Consider the following 18447-nt stretch of genomic DNA (forward strand, 5'->3'; position numbering starts at 1 on the left):
CAGAGGTCTGTTACAGTAGAACACAGAGTTCGAGTTAGATGTCTAGCTACAGAGAGGTCTGTTACAGTAGAACACAGAGTTAGGGTTAGATGTCTAGCTACAGAGAGGTCTGTTACAGTAGAACACAGAGTTAGGGTTAGATGTCTAGCTACAGAGGTCTGTTACAGTAGAACACAGAGTTAGGGTTAGATGTCTAGCTACAGAGAGGTCTGTTACAGTAGAACACAGAGTTAGGGTTAGATGTCTAGCTACAGAGAGGTCTGTTACAGTAGAACACAGAGTTAGGGTTAGTTGTCTAGCTACAGAGAGGTCTGTTACAGTAGAACACAGAGTTAGGGTTAGATGTCTAGCTACAGAGAGGTCTGTTACAGTAGAACACAGAGTTAGGGGTAGATGTCTAGCTACAGAGGTCTGTTACAGTAGAACACAGAGTTCGAGTTAGATGTCTAGCTACAGAGGTCTGTTACAGTAGAACACAGAGTTAGGGTTAGTTGTCTAGCTACAGAGGTCTGTTACAGTAGAACACAGAGTTAGGGTTAGATGTCTAGCTACAGAGGTCTGTTACAGTAGAACACAGAGTTAGGGTTAGATGTCTAGCTACAGAGGTCTGTTACAGTAGAACACAGAGTTAGGGTTAGTTGTCTAGCTACAGAGAGGTCTGTTACAGTAGAACACAGAGTTAGGGTTAGTTGTCTAGCTACAGAGAGGTCTGTTACAGTAGAACACAGAGTTAGGGTTAGATGTCTAGCTACAGAGGTCTGTTACAGTAGAACACAGAGTTAGGGTTAGTTGTCTAGCTACAGAGAGGTCTGTTACAGTAGAACACAGAGTTAGGGTTAGATGTCTAGCTACAGAGGTCTGTTACAGTAGAACACAGAGTTAGGGTTAGATGTCTAGCTACAGAGAGGTCTGTTACAGTAGAACACAGAGTTAGGGTTAGATGTCTAGCTACAGAGAGGTCTGTTACAGTAGAACACAGAGTTAGGGTTAGATGTCTAGCTACAGAGAGGTCTGTTACAGTAGAACACAGAGTTAGGGTTAGATGTCTAGCTACAGAGAGGTCTGTTACAGTAGAACACAGAGTTAGGGTTAGATGTCTAGCTACAGAGACCAGTACAGTAAAGAGAGGGCTCCTGGTACCTTTTTATTGGCCAGGTCGTGGTCCAACTCATCCGCTGACTCCTCCTCCAGCTCCTCCTCTAGCCCCTCCCGCTCCTGCATGTCTTTCAGCTTGATCAGAAGCTCCGCCTTTGGTGCCGACGTGCTGTAGTAGGTGGAGCTGGTCACCAAAGCAACTGCTGCCGCTACACTGTCCTCCTCACTCCTGGAATAAGAAATGGACTCATTTAGTACACAAGTATACATATCCCACTATGAGACGGAATACTATTATAATCCAGCTCCCACTATGAGACGGAAGACTATTATAATTCAGCTCCCACTATGAGAAGGAAGACTATTATAATCCAGCTCCCACTATGAGACGGAAGACTATTATAATCCAGCTCCCACTATGAGGAGGAAGACTATTATAATCCACCTCCCACTATGAGACGGAATACTATTATAATCCAGCTCCCACTATGAGGAGGAAGACTATAATAATCCAGCTCCCACTATGAGAAGGAAGACTATTATAATCCAGCTCCCACTATGAGGAGGAAGACTATAATAATCCAGCTCCCACTATGAGAAGGAAGACTATTATAATCCAGCTCCCACTATGAGGAGGAAGACTATAATAATCCAGCTCCCACTATGAGAAGGAAGACTATTATAATCCAGCTCCCACTATGAGGAGGAAGACTATAATAATCCAGCTCCCACTATGAGACGGAAGACTATTATAATTCAGCTCCCACTATGAGAAGGAAGACTATAATCCACCTCCCACTATGAGGAGGAAGACTATTATAATTCAGCTCCCACTATGAGACGGAATACTATTATAATCCAGCTCCCACTATGAGAAGGAAGACTATTATAATCCAGCTCCCACTATGAGAAGGAAGACTATTATAATCCAGCTCCCACTATGAGGAGGAAGACTATAATAATCCAGCTCCCACTATGAGGAGGAAGACTATTATAATCCAGCTCCCACTATGAGAAGGAAGACTATTTTAATCCAGATCCCACTATGAGAAGGAAGACTATTATAATCCAGCTCCCACTATGAGAAGGAAGACTATTATAATCCAGCTCTCACTATGAGAAGGAAGACTATTATAATCCAGCTACCACTATGAGACGGAATACTATTATAATCCAGCTCCCACTATGAGACGGAAGACTATTATAATCCAGCTCCCACTATGAGACGGAAGACTATTATAATCCACCTCCCACTATGAGAAGGAAGACTATTATAATCCAGCTCCCACTATGAGACGGAAGACTATTATAATCCAGCTCCCACTATGAGACGGAAGACTATTATAATCCAGCTCCCACTATGAGGAGGAAGACTATTATAATCCAGCTCCCACTATGAGAAGGAACACTATTTTAATCCAGCTCCCACTATGAGAAGGAAGACTATTATAATCCAGCTCCCACTATGAGAAGGAAGACTATTATAATTCAGCTCCCACTATGAGACGGAAGACTATTATAATCCACCTCCCACTATGAGGAGGAAGACTATTATAATCCAGCTCCCACTATGAGAAGGAAGACTATAATCCACCTCCCACTATGAGGAGGAAGACTATAATCCAGCTCCCACTATGAGGAGGAAGACTATTATAATCCAGCTCCCACTATGAGGAGGAAGACTATTATAATCCAGCTCCCACTATGAGGAGGAAGACTATTATAATTCAGCTCCCACTATGAGACGGAAGACTATTATAATCCAGCTCCCACTATGAGACGGAAGACTATTATAATCCAGCTCCCACTATGAGAAGGAAGACTATTATAATCCACCTCCCACTATGAGGAGGAAGACTATTATAATCCAGCTCCCACTATGAGACGGAAGACTATTATAATCCAGCTCCCACTATGAGACGGAAGACTATTATAATCCAGCTCCCACTATGAGACGGAAGACTATTATAATCCAGCTCCCACTATGAGACGGAAGACTATTATAATCCACCTCCCACTATGAGGAGGAAGACTATTATAATCCACCTCCCACTATGAGGAGGAAGACTATTATAATCCACCTCCCACTATGAGGAGGAAGACTATTATAATCCACCTCCCACTATGAGGAGGAAGACTACTATAATCCACCTCCCACTATGAGGAGGAAGACTACTATAATCCACCTCCCACTATGAGGAGGAAGACTATTATAATCCAGCTCCCACTATGAGAAGACTATTATAATCCAGCTCCCACTATGAGGAGGAAGACTATTATAATCCAGCTCCCACTATGAGGAGGAAGACTATTATAATCCAGCTCCCACTATGAGACGGAAGACTATTATAATCCAGCTCCCACTATGAGGAGGAAGACTATTATAATCCAGCTCCCACTATGAGACGGAAGACTATTATAATCCAGCTCCCACTATGAGACGGAAGACTATTATAATCCAGCTCCCACTATGAGGAGGAAGACTATTATAATCCACCTCCCACTATGAGGATGAAGACTATTATAATCCAGCTCCCACTATGAGAAGGAAGACTATTATAATCCAGCTCCCACTATGAGGAGGAATACTATTATAATCCAGCTCCCACTATGAGAAGGAAGACTATTATAATCCACCTCCCACTATGAGAAGGAAGACTATTATAATCCAGCTCCCACTATGAGAAGGAAGACTATTATAATCCAGCTCCCACTATGAGGAGGAAGACTATTATAATCCAGCTCCCACTATGAGAAGGAAGACTATTATAATCCAGCTCCCACTATGAGGAGGAAGACTATTATAATCCAGCTCCCACTATGAGAAGAAAGACTATTATAATCCAGCTCCCACTATGAGAAGACTATTATAATACAGCTCCCACTATGAGGAGGAAGACTATTATAATCCAGCTCCCACTATGAGGAGGAAGACTATTATAATCCACATCCCACTATGAGGAGACTATTATTATTTATGCTGCAGTAGTTTATGTGTCGGGGGTCAGTCTGTTATATCTGGAGTATTTCTCCAGTGTCCTGTGTGAATTTAAGTATACTCTCTCTAATCCTCTCTTTCTTTCTTCCTCTCTCGGGGGACCTGAGCCCTAGGACCATGCCTCAGGACGACCTGGCATGATGACTCCTTGCTGTCCCCAGTCCGCCTGGCCGTGCTGCTGCTCCAGTTTCAACTGTTCTGCCTGCGGCTATGGAACCCTGACCTGTTCACCTGACGTGCTACCTGTCCCAGACCTGCTGTTTTCAACTCTCTAGAGACCGCAGGAGCGGTAGAGATACTCTCAATGATCGGCTATGAAAAGCCAACTGACATTTACTCCTGAGGTGCTGACCTGTTGTACCCTCGACAACTACTGTGATTATTATTATTTGACCATGCTGGTCATTTATGAACATTTGATAATCTTGGCCATGTTCTGTTATAATCTCTACTAGAGGTCGACCGATTAAATCGGTATGGCCGATTAATTAGGGCCGATTTCATAACAATCGGAAATCGTATTTTTTCTTTACACCTTTATTTAACTAGGCTTCAATAGATAGATTTATTTAAGAACACATTCTTATTTTCAATGACGGCCTAGGAACGGTGGGTTAACTGCCTTGTTCAGGGGCAGAATGACAGATTTTTACCTTGTCAGCTCAGGGATTCAATCGTGCAACCTTACGGTTAAACTAGTCCAACGCTCTACCCACCTACCTCACGAGGAGCCCGCCTGTTACGCGAATGCAGTAAGAAGCCAAGGTAAGTTGCTAGCTAGCATTAAACTTATATTATAAAAAACAATCAATCAATCGTTATAACTACACATGGTTGATGATATTACTAGTTTATCTAGCGTGTCCTGCGTTGCATATAATCGATGCAGTGCGCATTCGCGAAAAAGGACTGTCGTTGCTCCAACGTGTACCTAACCATAAACATCAATGCCTTTCTTAAAATCAATACACAGAAGTATATATTTTTAGCAGGCAATATTAACCAGGTGAAATTGTGTCACTTCTCTTGCGTTAAATTGCACGCAGAGTCAGGGTATATGCAACAGTTTGGGCCGCCTGGCTCTTTGCGAACTAATTTGCCAGAATTTTACGTAATTATGACATAACATTGAAGGTTGTGCAATGTAACAGGAATATTTAGACTGATGGATGCCACCCGTTAGATAAAATACGGAACGGTTCCGTATTTCACTGAAAGAATAAACTTCTTGTTTTCGAGATGATAGTTTCCGGATTTGACCATATTAATGACCTAAGGCTCGTATTTCTGTGTGTTATTATGTTATAATTAAATCTATGATTTGATAGAGCAGTCTGACTGAGCGATGGTAGGCAGCAGCAGGCTCGTAAGCATTCATTCAAACAGCACTTTCCTGCGTTTTGCCAGCAGCTCTCTGCAATGCTTCAAGCATTGCGCTGTTTATGAATTCAAGCCTATCAACTCCCGAGATTAGGCTGGTGTAACCGATGTGAAATGGCTAGCTTGTTAGCGGGGTGCACGCTAATAGCGTTTCAAACGTCACTCGCTCTGAGACTTGGGAGTAGTTGTTCCCCTTGCTCTGCATGGGTAACGCTGCTTCGAGGGTGGCTGTTGTCGATGTGTTCCTGGTTCGAGCCCAGGTAGGAGCGAGGAGAGGGACGGAAGCTATACTGTTACACTGGCAATACTAAAGTGCCTATAAGAACATCCAATAGTCAAAGGTTTATGAAATACAAATGGTAGAGAGAGAAATAGTCCTATAATTCCTATAATAACTACAACCTAAAACTTCTTAACTGGGAATATTGAAGACTCATGTTAAAAGGAACCACCAGCTTTCATATGTTCTCATGTTCTGAGCAAGGAACTCAAACGTTAGCTTTCTTACATGGCACATATTGCACTTTTACTTTCTTCTCCAACACTTTGTTTTTGCATTATTTAAACCAAATTGAACGTTTCATTATTTATTTGATGCTAAATTGATTTTATTGATGTATTATATTAAGTTAAAATAATCGTTCATTCAGTATTGTTGTAATTGTCATTATTACAAATAAATAAATAAAAATCGTCCGATTAATCGGTATCGGCTTTTTTTGGTCCCCCAATGATCGGTATCGGCGTTGAAAAATCATAATCGGTCGACCTCCACCTGGCACAGCCAGAAGAGGACTGGCCACCCCTCATAGCCTGGTTCCTCTTTAGGTTTCTTCCTAGGTTTTGGCCTTTCTAGGGAGTTTTTCCTAGCCACCGTGCTTCTACACCTGCATTGCTTGCTGTTTGGGGTTTTAGGCTGGATTTCTGTACAGCACTTTGAGATATCAGCTGATGTAAGAAGGGCTTTATAAATACATTTGATTTTAATTTGATATTATAATCCAGCTCCCACTATGAGAAGGAATAGTTTAACGGTTAGGTAAGGGGTATGGTTAGGTAAGGGTTAGGTAAGGGGTATGGTTAGGTAAGGGGTAGGGTAAGGAGTAGGGTTAGGTGTTAAGAGCAGTAACTGACCTGTCCTCTGAAGACCGTGGTGAGGAGTGTTTGGGGGACACATTCCTCCTCTCCTTCCCCTCTAGCAGCACTTCTCCCTGGGGAAAGAGTCCCTCCATCAGGTCCATGGTGGTCCTCCTCCAGCTCTTGTCCAAGATGTCAGCTAGGGACTGGTCCTTATTCATGATGTCTCTGGCCAGCTGCTCTCTCTTCACATCCTCCTCAGAGTGGGGGAGAGGGACAGGAGGGAACACACAGTTACCGCTGGGGGGGTCTGGGTCCGAGGTGGTCTGCCGGCTGGGTGGGGATGTGGCCAGGACTGCCATTTGGCTGTTGTGGACCCTGAGAGGACCCATGTGTGTGTCTCTGTGTTGCTCCAGGTCCATCTCATGGGTTGGAGTTTGGTAAAGGGGTGGGGATGTAGGCAGTTCTGGGGCTGGGTAGCTGGGTGGAGCCAGTGTCTTCTCTATCTCTGGCCCCTGGTCCCTCTGCCGGCTGTAGGCACAGAACAGAGAGTAGGACTGTTCCGGGGCCCCTGAGGTCCCCAGGCTGCTGAGGGGGACCAGACCGGGCCCCTGGGCTTCTTCCACTGTGGAGTGACTGTGACGCAGCAGGTACTGTCGACTCTCCTTCTCCTTCTCGCTCTCTGAGTGAACAATCTTTATAGGAACCTTCCTCACACTGGTTGGCTCCATCACATTCTCCATCCTAGAATCATCACAGACACACAGATGGAGAAGGGGGGGGGACAACCCAGAGAGAACACTCAGACCGTGGAACAGGATGCCCCAAAAAGTCCAAAAGCTGTTAGAACAAATGTTCCTCAGAGAGGAGCTGAACTACAGTCATTCTACCATCCAGTGGCTGATTGTCACATGACTCTGTGCCCAACATCCTGGCAACGCTGAGGCGCTCTGGTGCTCCTCCCCTCACCCCTAACCCAGCAAGGCTGGAATGTCCGGTACGCCACAGAGCTCTCTTCTCTACAGATGATATCAATTATGTTTCAACTCAGAGCTGCAACAAACGGCCTCTGTAACAGGTCACGTCGGTCTGCTCTGGAAAGGCATCAGATCTGGCCTGTTGAACTATTCTGCTACTGCGTTGGAAGAGTTATTCACATGGTAATGCTGCTGGATGGAGACAATCAATAAGAGCCTTTGTACAGAGAGACTGAGGAGAAGAGGAGCAGACCAGTCACTACAGACTACTACCGACTACTGAGAAGAGGAGCAGACCAGACACTACCGACTACTAGAGACTACTACCGACTACTACAGACTACTACCGACTACTACAGACTACTACCGACTACTACCGACTACTACCGACTACTACAGACTACTACAGACTACTACCGACTGCTGAGGAGAGGAGCAGACCAGATACTAAAGACTACTACCGACTACTGAGAAGAGGAGCAGACCAGTCACTATAGACTACTACCGACTACTACAGACTACTACCGACTACTACAGACTACTACCGACTACTACCGACTACTACCGACTACTACAGACTACTACCGACTGCTGAGGAGAGGAGCAGACCAGATACTAAAGACTACTACCGACTACTGAGAAGAGGAGCAGACCAGTCACTACAGACTACTACCGACTACTACAGACTACTACAGACTGCTGAGGAGAAGAGGAGCAGACCAGTCACTACAGACTCCTACAGCTACAATGGATAACAAAATAGATAACTCTAATGTCTATCTATCATAGTTCCAACTAGATCAGAGTGACTTCTAATAGATTTATTATACACAATTTAAAACACAAAATTAAATGGCAAATATTATATACACAAAAAACTAACAAAACACATGTATCAATATAAAAATCCCTTTCTCATAAACTGACCTAGAGACAACAACACATCCAAATGAAACGTTACTTGGAGATTATTCCACATTTATTTGTATTTATTTTACCTTTATTTAACGAGGCAAGTCAGTTAAGAACAAATTCTTATTTCCAATGACAGCCTAGGAACAGTGGGTTAACTGCCTTGTTCAGGGGCAGAACGACAGATTTGTACCTTGTCAGCTCGGGGATTCGAACTTGCAACCTTTCAGGTAATAGTACAACACTCTAACCACTAGGCTACCCTGCCGCACATGACAGGGGTCTGGTAGGAAAAGGCAGATTTACCCAACTCTGTGGATACACGTGGAGTCCCCATCATTAACCAACCCTGTGGATACACGTGGAGTCCCCATCATTAACCAACCCTGTGGATACACGTGGAGTCCCCATCATTAACCAACTCTGTGGACACACGTGGAGTCTCCATCATTAACCAACTCTGTGGATACACGTGGAGTCCCCATCATTAACCAACCCTGTGGATACACGTGGAGTCCCCATCATTAACCAACTCTGTGGACACACGTGGAGTCTCCATCATTAACCAACTCTGTGGATACACGTGGAGTCCCCATCATTAACCAACCCTGTGGATACACGTGGAGTCTCCATCATTAACCAACTCTGTGGATACACGTGGTCTCCATCATTAACCAACTCTGTGGAGTCTCCATCATTAACCAACTCTGTGGATACACATGGAGTCTCCATCATTAACCAACTCTGTGGATACACGTGGAGTCCCCATCATTAACCAACCCTGTGGATACACGTAGAGTCTCCATCATTAACCAACTCTGTGGATACACGTAGAGTCTCCATCATTAACCAACTCTGTGGATACACGTGGAGTCCCCATCATTAACCAACTCTGTGGAGTCTCCATCATTAACCAACTCTGTGGATACACGTGGAGTCCCCATCATTACCCAACTCTGTGGATACACGTGGAGTCTCCATCATTACCCAACTCTGTGGATACACGTGGAGTCTCCATCATTACCCAACTCTGTGGATACACGTGGAGTCTCCATCATTACCCAACTCTGTGGATACACATGGAGTCCCCATCATTAACCAACCCTGTGATCTAGTATTATAATCCCAGTTTCTATATTTCAACAATGGTAGTTTATTGAGTAAGGCTTTATAAACAAAAACAGAATAATGACGTGACCTATGTTATTTTAGAGTGGTCCAACCAACTGTATGATAAAGGATTCAGTGGTGAGGTCCAACCAACTGTATGATAAAGGATTCAGTGGTGAGGTCCAACCAACTGTATGATAAAGGATTCAGTGGTGAGGTCCAACCAACTGTATGATAAAGGATTCAGTGGTGAGGTGTAACCAACTGTATGATAAAGGTTTCAGTGGTGAGGTCCAACCAACTGTATGATAAAGGATTCAGTGGTGAGGTCTAACCAACTGTATGATAAAGGATTCAGTGGTGAGGTCCAACCAACTGTATGATAAAGGATTCAGTGGTGAGGTCTAACCAACTGTATGATAAAGGATTCAGTGGTGAGGTCTAACCAACTGTATGATAAAGGATTCAGTGGTGAGGTCCAACCAACTGTATGATAAAGGATTCAGTGGTGAGGTCTAACCAACTGTATGATAAAGGATTCAGTGGTGAGGTCCAACCAACTGTATGATAAAGGATTCAGTGGTGAGGTCTAACCAACTGTATGATAAAGGTTTCAGTGGTGAGGTCCAACCAACTGTATGATAAAGGATTCAGTGGTGAGGTCTAACCAACTGTATGATAAAGGATTCAGTGGTGAGGTCCAACCAACTGTATGATAAAGGATTCAGTGGTGAGGTCTAACCAACTTCATGATAAAGGATTCAGTGGTGAGGTCTAACCAACTTCATGATAAAGGTTTCAGTGGTGAGGTCTAACCAACTTCATGATAAAGGTTTCAGTGGTGAGGTCCAACCAACTGTATGATAAAGGATTCAGTGGTGAGGTCCAACCAACTGTATGATAAAGGATTCAGTGGTGAGGTCCAACCAACTGTATGATAAAGGATTCAGTGGTGAGTTCCAACCAACTGTATGATAAAGGATTCAGTGGTGAGGTCCAACCAACTGTATGATAAAGGTTTCAGTGGTGAGGTCCAACCAACTGTATGATAAAGGATTCAGTGGTGAGGTCCAACCAACTGTATGATAAAGGTTTCAGTGGTGAGGTCCAACCAACTGTATGATAAAGGATTCAGTGGTGAGGTCCAACCAACTGTATGATAAAGGTTTCAGTGGTGAGGTCCAACCAACTGTATGATAAAGGATTCAGTGGTGAGGTCCAACCAACTGTATGATAAAGGATTCAGTGGTGAGGTCCAACCAACTGTATGATAAAGGATTCAGTGGTGAGGTCTAACCAACTTCATGATAAAGGATGTAGTGGTGAGGTCTAACCAACTTCATGATAAAGGGCAGTAGCACATACAACAGTGTCGTCAACAGAGCTGCCGTAGGGGCAGTAGCACATACAACAGTGTCGTCAACAGAGCTGCCGTAGGGGCAGTAGCACATACAACAGTGTCGTCAACAGAGCTGCCGTAGGGGCAGTAGGACATACAACAGTGTCGTCAAAAGAGATGCCGTAGGGGCAGTAGCATATACAACAGTGGCATCAACAGAGCCTGAGCTGCCGTAGGGGCAGTAGCATATACAACAGTGGCATCTGCGTACAGATGAAAGTTACAGTTTTGTACAGATGCTGTTCATATAAATGGTGAAAACAACTGGACCAAGAATCTAACCATGTGGGACACCTTTTGTTATGTCTAAAAACCCTGATTTAATGCCGTCAGTAAGTACACACTGTTCTGTCTTTTAAATAATTCTCAAACCAGTTACAAGCAGCCCGATAACACCAATGTCTATCTATCATAGTTCCAACTAGATCAGAGAGTGAAGGTTAATAGATAACACAAATGTCTATCTATCATAGTTCCAACTAGATCAGAGAGTGAAGGGTAATCTTACCTGTAGTTTTGGTCATAGTGCAGACAGACAGAGAGAGAGACAGGGTTGTCATGGTGCTGCTGGAGAGAGACAGGAGGCTTGTCTGTCAGCTGAGGAGGAGCAAACTGAGGAGAGGGAGAACGATGGCACTCCATACTGGGCAGGGCAGGAAGGGCTGGACCGGGATTGGATGGCACTACCTGGCGTACCACCTCCTGCTCCCTCTCCACCAATCCTCTGCTCTGCTCAGAATCCCCCCTTGGGGAGTGGGTGGGACCAGAGGCAAAGTGGGAGGAGACCGGGGCGTGGGAGGCGGAAGCTCCGCCCTGAGAGCCAGACAGAGACTCCTGGGAGTGGGTGTTCTGTGAATGTCTTGAATGGTCTTGTCTGGGTGGGGGGATCGGACCCTTCCTCCTGGTACCAGACTGGAGCTGGGTATAAAGCTGGGGCATTGAGGTCTGGGGCACGGTGTAGGACTCATCTGGGGGAGGGAGGAGGGGGTCGTAGGGGGCAGCGGTGGATCTGATGTCAGGGCTCTCCTCGTTGGTCACGGGTGGAGGGGGTTCTGGGAAGTCTTTCAGCTCCAGAGGTTCCAGAGCCTTCTCTCTCTTCACTCTTCCTCTGAATTCTCCAACACGACATCTGTCAGACAACCTGGGAGAAAGCATAGTCAAACACTGTTCATATGACACAACACACACACACACAGTATACATACACATAACAGAGAAAGTCATGTTGACACCAGCTAACTGTAACTAATAACTAGGACATGACAGGACACACTCCTCCTCCCTGCAAACTGTGTGCTGCCAGTCTGATGACATGTTTGTGTTCCCACAGCCCCGTCACAGAGGAGAATAAATTATCCTCCTACGCCACTCGGGCCCAGATCACTCTTGTTCTTTCAGATCTTTAACCCTTGGATGTCAAAGCCGATGGCTCAAGGCTGTGGGACAAAATGCTCCTGTGTGATGTCTGAGGAGGAAATGGGGGTCAGGCCTATAACAGACCTCTGGGAGATGGATAATATAGCAGCAGTCCCTGCTCCCAAAGGCTCTCTGAGGACGTTCACAACCAAAACACTTCTACATATGTAGAGTATAAAGAGAAGATCAGTGTATGTCACACTTCCTGTTAACCATATGTAGCCTATTACAGTATACACACAGTGCATTCTGAAAGCATTTAGACCCCTTGACTTAACATTTTCTTACGTTACAGCCTTATTCTAAAATGTATGAAATAGTTTCCCCCCCCCTCATCAATCTACACACAATACCCCATAATGACAAAGCAAAAAAAGGTTAAAACATTTTGGCAAATTTATATAAATCACATTTACATAAGTATTCAGACCCTTTACTCAGTACAAGCTTGGCAAACCTGTATTTGGCGAGTTTCTCCCATTATTCTCTGCAGATCCTCTCAAGCTCTGTCAGGTTGGATGGGGAGCGTCGCTGCACAGCTATTTTCAGGTCTCTCCAGAGATGTTCGATCGGGTTCAAGTCCGGGATCTGGCTGGGCCTCTCAAGGACATTCAGAGACTTGTCCCGAAGCCACTCCTGCGCATTGTCTTGGCTGTGAGATTAAGGTCATTGTCCTGTTGGAAGGTGAACCTTCGCCCCAGTCTGAGGTCCTGAGCACTCTGGAGCAGGTTTTCATCAAGGATCTCTCTGTACTTTGCTCCGTTCATCTTTCCCTCGATCCTGACTAGTTTCCTAGTCCCTGAAAAACATCCCCACAGAATGATGCTGCCACCACCATGCTTCACCGTAGGGATGGTGCCAGGTTTCCTCCAGACGTGACGCTTGGCATTCAGGCCAAATAGTTCAATCTTGGTTTCATCAGACCAGAGAATCTTGTTTCTCATGGCCTGAGAGTCTTTAGGTGCCTTTTGGCAAATTCCAAGCAGGCTATTGTGCCTTTTACTGAGGAGTGGCTTCCGTCTGGCTACTCTACCATAAAGGCCTGATTGGTTGATTGCTGCAGAGATGATTGTCCTTCTGGAAGGTTCTACCATCTCCAGAGAGGAACTCAGGTCTCCAGAGAGGAACTCTGGAGCTCTGTCAGAGTGACCATCAGGTTCTTGGTCACCTCTCTGACCAAGGCCCTTCTCCCCCAATTATTGTGTGTAGATGAATGAGGGAAGGTTTTATTTAATCCATTTTAAAATAAGTCTGTAAGGTAACAAAATGTGGAAAAAGTAAAGGGGTCTAAATACTTTCCGAATGTACTGTACATTGCACCTACCCAAAATCAAATAAAATGTTATTTGTCACATTCGCCGAATACAACAGGTGTAGTAGACCTTACAGTGAAATGCTGAATACAACAGGTGTAGTAGACCTTACAGTGAAATGCTGAATACAACAGGTGTAGTAGACCTCACAGTGAAATGCTGAATACAACAGGTGTAGTAGACCTTACAGTGAAATGCTGAATACAACAGGTGTAGTAGACCTCACAGTGAAATACTGAATACAACAGGTGTAGCTTACTTACAAGCCCTTAATAACCAACAATGCAGTTAAGAAAATACCTATTAAAAAGTAAAAGATAAGAATAACAAATAATTGAAGAGCAACAGTAAATAACAATAGCGGGAATACACAGGGGGTACCGGTACAGAGTCAATGTGCAGGGGCACCAGTGTCGAGGTAATTGAGGTAATATGTACATGTAGGTAGAGTTATTAAAGTGACTATGCATAGATAATAACAGAGAGTAGCAGCAGCGTAGAAGAAGGGGGGGGGGGGGTGCAAATAGTCTGGGTAGCCATTTGATTAGGTGTTCAGGAGTCTCATGACATGGGGGTAGAAGCTGTTTAGAAGCCTCTTGGACCTAGACTTGGCGCTCCGGTACAGCTTGCCATGCGGTAGCAGAGATGACTATGACTACGGTGGCTGGAGTCTGACAATTTTTAGGGCCTTCCTCTGACACCGCCTGGTATAGAGGTCCTGGATGGCAGGAAGCTTGGCCCCGGTGATGTACTGGGCCGTACGCACTACCCTCTGTAGTGCCTTGCGGTCGGAGGCCGAGCAGCTGCCATACCAGGCAGTGATGCAACCAGTCAGGATGCTCTCGATGGTGCAGCTGTAAAATATTTTGAGGATCTGAGGACCCATGCCAAATCTTTTCAGTCTCTTGAGGGGGAAACGTTTTTGTCGTGCCCTCTTTACGACTGTCTTGGTGTGTTTGGATCATGTTAGTTTGTTGGTGATGTGGACACCAAGGAACTTGAAGCTCTCAACATATTCCACTACAGCCTCGTTGATGAGAATGGGGGTGTGCTTGGTCCTCTTTTTTCTATAGTCCACAATCATCTCCTTTGTCTTGATCACGTTGAGGGAGAGGTTGTTGTCATTGCACCACACGGTCAGGTCTCTGACCTCCTCCCTATAGGCTGTCTCATCGTTGTCGGTGATCAGGCCTACCGCTGTTGTGTCATCAACAAACTTAACGATAGTGTTGGAGTCGTGCCTGGCCGTGCAGTCATGAGTGAACAGGGAGTACAGGAGGGGACTGAGCACGCACTCCTGGGGAGCTCCAGTGTTGAGGATCAGCGTGGCGGATGTGTTGTTGTCTATCCTTACCACCTGGGGGGCGGCCCGTCAGGTAGTCCAGGATCCAGTTGCAGAGGGAGGTGTTTAGTCCCAGGGTCCTTAACTTAGTGATGAGCCTTGAGGGCACTATGGTGTTGAACGCTGAGCTGTAGTCAATGAACAGCATTCTCACATAGATGTTCCTTTTGTCCAGGTGGAAAAGGGCAGTGTGGAGTGCAATAGAGTTTGCATCATCTGTGGATCTGTTGGTGTGGTATGCAAATTGGAGTGGGTCTAGGGTTTCTAGGATAATGGTGTTGATGTGAGCAATGACCAGTCTTTCAAAGCACTTCATGGCTACAGACGTGAGTGCTATGGGTTGGTAGTCATTTAAGCAGGTTACCTTAGTGTTCTTGGGCACAGGGACTATGGTGGTCTGCTTGAAACATGTTGGTATTACAGACTCGGACAGGGAGAGGTTGAAAATGTCAGTGAAGTCACTTGCCAGTTGGTCCGTGCATGCTCGGAGTACACGTCCTGGCAATCCGTCTGGCCCTGCGGCCTTGTGAATATTGACCTGTTTAAAGGTCTTACTCACATGGGCTGCGGAGAGCGTGATCACACAGTCATCCGGAACAGCTGGTGCTCTCAAGCATGCTTCAGTGTTGCTTAATAATCTCACTTTGGTTTAATAACGATTTTTAAACCACGACTGGCTATGATATTTCAGATTCCCCCGCTGAACCGAACAATGGCCATTTTGGTGGTCTGGTAGAGAGCTAATGACCCACCTGCCTGCAGCAGACGGACCGGTCTGGTTTAGCAGAAGGTCTGATGACGACATATGAGCAGCCGGTCGGCCAGAGAGCGAATGTGTGTTGTCACAGCTGGGTTACAGCCATGCTACATTACGTACCACTGGTCTGACAGGGTTACAGCCATGCTACATTACGTACCACTGGTCTGACAGGGTTAAAGCCATGCTACATTACGTACCACTGGTCTGACAGGGTTACAGCCATGCTACATTACATACCACTGGTCTGACAGGGTTACAGCCATGCTACATTACGTACCACTGGTCTGACAGGGTTACAGCCGTGCTACATTACGTACCACTGGTCTGACAGGGTTAAAGCCATGCTACATTACGTACCACTGGTCTGACAGGGTTACAGCCATGCTACATTACGTACCACTGGTCTGACAGGGCTACAGCCATGCTACATTACATACCACTGGTCTGACAGGGTTACAGCCGTGCTACATTACATACCACTGGTCTGACAGGGTTACAGCCATGCTACATTACATACCACTGGTCTGACAGGGTTACAGCCATGCTACATTACGTACCACTGGTCTGACAGGGTTACAGCCATGCTACATTACATACCACTGGTCTGACAGGGCTACAGCCATGCTACATTACATACCACTGGTCTGACAGGGTTACAGCCATGCTACATTACGTACCACTGGTCTGACAGAGAACACCCTTGGGAGGGGTTACTCTACTGGCAAAGCCTCACAGCAGACATTACCATTGGGAGTCTATCATGGTGAGACAATAGATCCAGTAGAGCAAAGACTGCCAATCACAACATTTCGAAAAGAGATGTACACCTGTAACAGCACTCTCCTCAGTAACTAAAGACCATCATCCGTTTCACCGGGCGAGACAAAACTCTTGAACACTCCAGTTAAAATATCTCCTTGGAGGATTGCTATGAGAGCAACGTTCCCCAGACAGCAATGTAGTGTAACTGTATAACTGCAGGGATATTAAAACTTGTTATGGCTGCAGGGGGCGTATTGAAAAACTGGAAAATATGTGCCCATTTTCAAACGGCCTCTTACTCAATTTTTGCTCGTACAATATGCATATTATTATTACTATTGGATAGAAAACAGTCTCTAGTTTCTAAAACCGTTTGAATTATTTCTCTAAGTGGAACAGAACTCTTTTTACAGCCCATTTCCTATCCGGAAGTGAGATTTCCAAAATCGATGTCTCTTCAAGAGCTTGTCTATAAAAGGGCATGTCACTTAGGACTGTAGAAACACGTCATACGCCTTCCCCTGGGTGTCATGCGGAAGTGAGAGCAGAAATGACTTGATTATCTCGTCCTGGGATTGAACACAACCTCTTGGAGTGAGAGTTGCGCACTTTATTCTTTTTTCTGGGCGCGAAGTAGGACCTGGACTCGGCTCCTGGAAAACCCTCGTTAAAGGTGAATATGATCTCCGGCTTCGATTTTATTTGATACATGTCACAATATCATCCTAAAGTATGTTTTTTCAATATAGTTTAATTATATTATTGAAATTTATTCTGGACTTTAGACGTGATGCGACGCAAGAATTTTGTCAAGACGGAGAGGTTAGCACCGCACGGCCAGTGTGCTTGCTAATTCAAGAGGGAAATCGTTCGTTCTGGATCCAAATAAAGACGGTTCTGAACAAAGGACCCCTTGGAGAACATTCTGATGGAAGATCAACAAAGATAAGGACCCAATTTGGGATGCTTTTTCATATATCTGTCGAACTGTGCTATCGCTACCGTTTGACTAGAATCAATGCTGCTGTGTGCTAGCTATTGTAGTAAGCTAATATAACGATATATTGTGTTTGCTGTAAAACACTTCAAAAATCGGAAATATTGGCTCTATTCACAAGATCTTTGTCTTTCATTAGCTATCCACCATATATTTTTCTGAAATGTTTTATGATGTGTAATTAGTAGTTGACGTTGGTGTCTGTATTTTCTCTGGCTACTCCCGTGCGATTTCTGACTGTAGCTATGATGGTAGCAGTAATGTAAAACTGATTTATAGCTAAAATATGCACATTTTTTGAAAAAAACATTTATTGTGATTTATTGTGTAACATGTTATAGGACTGTCATCTGAGGTAGTTTTTTCTAGGTTATTTAGGTTGGTTCTAGGTTAGTTAGGTTGGCTTGTGCATGCTACTTGCATCCTACTTGTGCTGTGAAAAATGTCTGTCCTCTTTTTTATTTGTTGGTGAGCTAACATAAATATATGTGGTGTTTTCTCTGTAAAACATTTAAAAAATCGGACATGTTGGCTGGATTGACAAGATGTTTATCTTTCAAATGCTGTATTGGACTTGTTAATGTGTGAAAGTTAAATATAAAAAAAAAGAAAAGATTTTGAATTTCGCGCCCTGCACTTGAGCTGGATGTTGTCATAGGTGTACCGGCGTCGGGCTGCAGCCATAACAGGTTAATGAGAGATGCTCACCTCGCAGTGGTGTTGTTGTCCTGTTGGGCAGGTTGGCTCTCCAGTTGGGAATATTCTGCTGACTTCCTCCCTGGAACGTGGCTCTGAGAGGAAGATAGAACATAAACGTTGTAAAATCACTATCCATCAGACTAGAACCCTCGCCATCAGACTAGAACCCTCGCCATAGACAACAACCCTCGCCACTGTAGCAACAGACAG

At 44.8% G+C, this 18447-nt stretch overlaps 1 protein-coding gene across 1 annotated transcript in view; it reads right to left on the reverse strand.

Annotated features, from left to right (window-relative positions):
• Window positions 1-1101: 1101 nt before the first annotated feature.
• LOC139540645 (protein Shroom2-like) overlaps window positions 1102-18447 on the reverse strand; it is a 94364-nt gene continuing 77018 nt past the window's right edge. Inside the window, exons 7-10 of the mRNA XM_071344455.1 lie at window positions 18247-18329; window positions 11457-12089; window positions 6608-7294; window positions 1102-1324 (exon numbers count right to left, since the gene is read on the reverse strand). Of these exons, the coding sequence (XP_071200556.1) occupies window positions 1102-1324; window positions 6608-7294; window positions 11457-12089; window positions 18247-18329 (1626 nt within the window). The remainder of the gene's footprint in view (window positions 1325-6607; window positions 7295-11456; window positions 12090-18246; window positions 18330-18447) is intronic.

Source organism: Salvelinus alpinus, chromosome 16, assembly GCF_045679555.1.
Source record: "Salvelinus alpinus chromosome 16, SLU_Salpinus.1, whole genome shotgun sequence".
Taxonomy (NCBI): Eukaryota; Metazoa; Chordata; class Actinopteri; order Salmoniformes; family Salmonidae; genus Salvelinus; species Salvelinus alpinus.